This window comes from Sesamum indicum, linkage group LG3, assembly GCF_000512975.1.
Source record: "Sesamum indicum cultivar Zhongzhi No. 13 linkage group LG3, S_indicum_v1.0, whole genome shotgun sequence".
Classification (NCBI taxonomy): domain Eukaryota; kingdom Viridiplantae; phylum Streptophyta; class Magnoliopsida; order Lamiales; family Pedaliaceae; genus Sesamum; species Sesamum indicum.
Genome location: NC_026147.1, coordinates 24,900,967 through 24,904,660, shown reverse-complemented (window position 1 = coordinate 24,904,660; position 3,694 = coordinate 24,900,967). Strand labels below are relative to the sequence as shown.

The window sequence follows — 3,694 nt, the reverse complement described above, 5'->3', positions numbered from 1 at the left end:
ATTTGGCTGTTTATGTTTGTCCATGCATTTGGGTGTTCATTTTTCCAAGAAAAGTTGTGACTTTGGGGCTCCAATATGACGTTCTACCTCTTTCAAGACATTAAAAATGTTTTATATATGCACACGTGATCTTCGGAACTTTAAGTTTTGGCTTCCAGATTCTGTATCTTCATCATCATGTCATTCTTTGTTGTGTCAAATTTATAGCAACCTAGTGTAACTTTTCGTTATTAACATTCAAGGTTTCCTTAATGTCTTTTAATGCGCTCACCTTTTCATTTTTCTAGTCTAAAAATCTTATGGAATCTTGGCCAAACTCATTTCTTATTCACTAGTTTTAGGTTCCATCCATTTTAGAAAATTACATCCATTTGGTTTCTGCAATTGAAAAACACAAGTTAAAATTTTCATAAAATATTGAGCATGAAAAGTAATGAAAAATAGCTATATTACAGTTCAACCTACACATTTCACCCCAGGATTATTTCCTGTTCGAGCTGGATCCACATGGCTGTACTCTTTTTGTATTCGCATTTTACACCACAAATCAGCCAAACAATGTTGTAATTAGCGGCATGAAAAACAAGAGCTTTTAGGACTTCAGCTGCTACTGGACAATTAGTGATTACAACAATTTTTTTTTTTTTAAAAAAAAGATTGTCTTTGACAGACAGTTGCACAATAATTGTTGAAACAAGAGAAAAATGATCCTGTAGTATAAATTAATGTTCCTACATACACTGTTGCTTTGACGAGGGTTTTTGTGGGACCTTGGCCTTAGTCCAGGGTGAATGCGTTGAACCAAAACAAGAAGTTCACGCCATTAACTCTGATCTAAAACTTCTTTCCTTTAAGCCTCAAATGGTTGGGGGTTGTACATGTGTGATAAACTTAATGGCTTTTTACTGTGGATACGTTATAGATTGACGCTGCTCTAAATGATGAGGTTCCTTCAGTTAGGTCAGCTGCCTGTCGAGCCATTGGTGTTATTGCATGTTTCCCACAAATATACCATAGGTAAGAAATGCTAATAAGCCTTGAATTTTTATGGTAAGTGGTGATCAGGGAAAACCTCATTTTTTTTTTTTTTTTGTTCTTAGCAGTCCAGAGGTCCTAGAGAAGTTCATCCGTGCTGCCGAGCACAATGCTCTTGATTCACTGGTTTCAGTAAGTCTTTTGCTGGCTGTCCTCCTTTCCCCCTGATTTTTAGTTGTTCCAGTACATGGTTTGTTATATAGACCACACAGTTACCAAATCCTTCTTGGGGCTAAGTGCAGAGTATGTAGCAAAAATGCACACTGGATCTAAGTGCAAAGCATGATGCATTTTAGTAACAAGTTACATGTCTTCTTTGATAAAACAGTTAGTTTCAGTGTTACTTTTTCACTACAGCAATAATAAAGCGCTGGAGTATACCCATCATCTTGGCAAGTGAATTTGTACTAGTTGGTCTTATTAAGTGTTCCCATCATTTACCAGTCACTTGATAGTGGCAGCAGAATACTAATTCACCTCATATATAACATATGTTCAGTGAAGTTTAGGCCGTTGATTATCATATACAAGTAAGTTTGCTTTCAGAAAGGATGGAAAATTCCAAGCTTCCTTCTGACCAAATTTATTTCGCTATTGCAATCATAGTAAATCCTTTATACATGTGATGGAGGACATAATAAACATTTAGATGAGTACGTGCACAACTTTAGGACATAGACCACTAATTCTTTGAGAAACAAAAATAAGAAATGCTGACAACCTCCGCAGGGTGAAATGTTTTCTATGATTTGGACAAATGATAACATAATATCTTTATGTTAGATGATGCTCGGACTTTCAGGCAATTGAGATGGTTTTTGACTAACTTATGTAAAGCATATCAAAAGGTATTACTTTTTAAACTTATAACATGTTAAATTATGTGACAAGATCTTCTAGCCAAAATAAATTTCAAGAACTTGTTAGATGTTTTGTTTAGTTACCAAAACGATTTTGAAGTTACTATTATCAAATTAAAAGAGTTTATTAGATTGAAAAAAAGTTGGGAAATCCTTGCTTTTTTAAACTTTTAATCTAGTTTGGAATTTATTAGCACATTTCTTGAATCTAATCTTGTAAAGTTTCAAACATTTAGTGAAATATTGGCTTAGTTACAATGAGCTCCCTAGGAATAAGTGTAATTACAAACTATGTTCCCCAATCTTTTAGAATTACAAAATCCTTCCCTCCACATTTCTATTGTTAGAAAACCCAAACGGCATATGTAAAGTGACTATTAGTTTGAGTCAAAAATGAAAAAATATAAAAAGTAGTCCATTACAAAGGCCTCTCTTATAAACTGACGTAGTTAGTTGTATGCCTCCCTTTTTGAAATAACAAAATCTCCCTCTGAATTTTGAAAAATATTGGGGGTGATTGTTTTGTATCTAATGCTGGGATGGAGGTAATTGTAGGGTTCTGGTTATGTTGGGATGCAACTCCCATGGTCCTTTCCGTTAGATGAGATACTCTGGGTCCACATGGAATGCTCTTATTTTGTTTCCCTAATTATAACAAGCAATCTCCTAGATCACTTAAGTATTAATATGACACTGTTTACTCTTAGTCACTAAGAGTAGACATGCGTAAAATATGCTTGTTTCGAACTCAAGGAAAACTCCGCGCCCGTTCAAAACGTGGCACTCAAATTGAGATGGTGGGAGTTTATGCTTTTCTCTTCCAAGCTTTCTTTCCATTTTTTCTTTTCTAATAGCATGTCTCCTTAATCAAATGGATTTGTTCAATGATGATCGTCAGGTCCGTATTACAGCTTCATGGGCCTTAGCCAACATATGTGATGCTCTGGGTCATTACATCGATGCACTTCACGCAGGAAGAGGTTCTCTTGGTGGGCCACTGTTGGAATCTCATATCTATTTCTCTGTGAAATATTAATTTCTGTTCTCCAATCTTAACTTTTGATTGTGACAGACTCTAGGACAAGCTCTGAAGTTATACCATTGCTTGTTGATAGTTCCTTGAGGCTGGCAAGGGACAATGACAAGGTAGATATGTAAAGTGCAACATCAGCAAGTGAAGCTAATTTTATAGCATTTTGTCAACTACAATAAAAGTTAAAAATAATTGAGAGTTGTCTCTTTGACTTAATAAGCTTCTAGGTGCATGTGATAGAACTGTCATTTTATCTAGTCATTTGTGCTCTTGATCTCGGGAAACTGGACTGGTGAAACTTGTCTATGTATGATTCTGTGTACAAGATAATTTCATGGTTTGGGGGCCTCTAGACACTTCAACATTTACATCTCCTGTATCCTTGTTGATAAGGCCATTTAGAATGAGGTCATTAACATGTGTACTGCATTTGCTAGACCCACTTCATAACAGATCATTTCAGACGTGTTTCTCTGACAAACAAGCCAGCTTCAAAAACATTCACAGCTACCTACCAAGCTTATCTGGAGCTCATTTATTTATTTTATTAAACCTTTTCCTAACATGGGACTAGAATACACTGCAACTCTTGATGATTTTCTCTGGTCATGTGGTATTTATATGTCTAAGGCTTGTTGGTTTTATTTCCTGAACTTTTTCCTCTGTGGAGCTGTATAACATTGTATAGATTCTTTCAGATATTTTTTCCTGAATCAGTGAAAACAATCTCTAGTTGTGTTTGCAACCCCCCCCCCCCCCCCACCAC

General features: G+C 35.7%; 1 protein-coding gene across 3 annotated transcripts in view; it reads left to right on the top strand.

The window, feature by feature from the left end:
* LOC105159572 (HEAT repeat-containing protein 6) overlaps window positions 1–3,694 on the top strand; it is a 19,405-nt gene that overhangs the window by 10,769 nt on the left and 4,942 nt on the right. For 2 of the 3 annotated variants that reach the window (XM_011076683.2, XM_011076681.2), the window contains exons 18-21: window positions 923–1,017; window positions 1,101–1,167; window positions 2,794–2,884; window positions 2,968–3,041. In XM_011076683.2, coding sequence (XP_011074985.1) covers window positions 923–1,017; window positions 1,101–1,167; window positions 2,794–2,884; window positions 2,968–3,041 — 327 coding nt within the window. The remainder of the gene's footprint in view (window positions 1–922; window positions 1,018–1,100; window positions 1,168–2,793; window positions 2,885–2,967; window positions 3,042–3,694) is intronic. The other variant, XM_011076682.2, reaches the window with a different exon arrangement.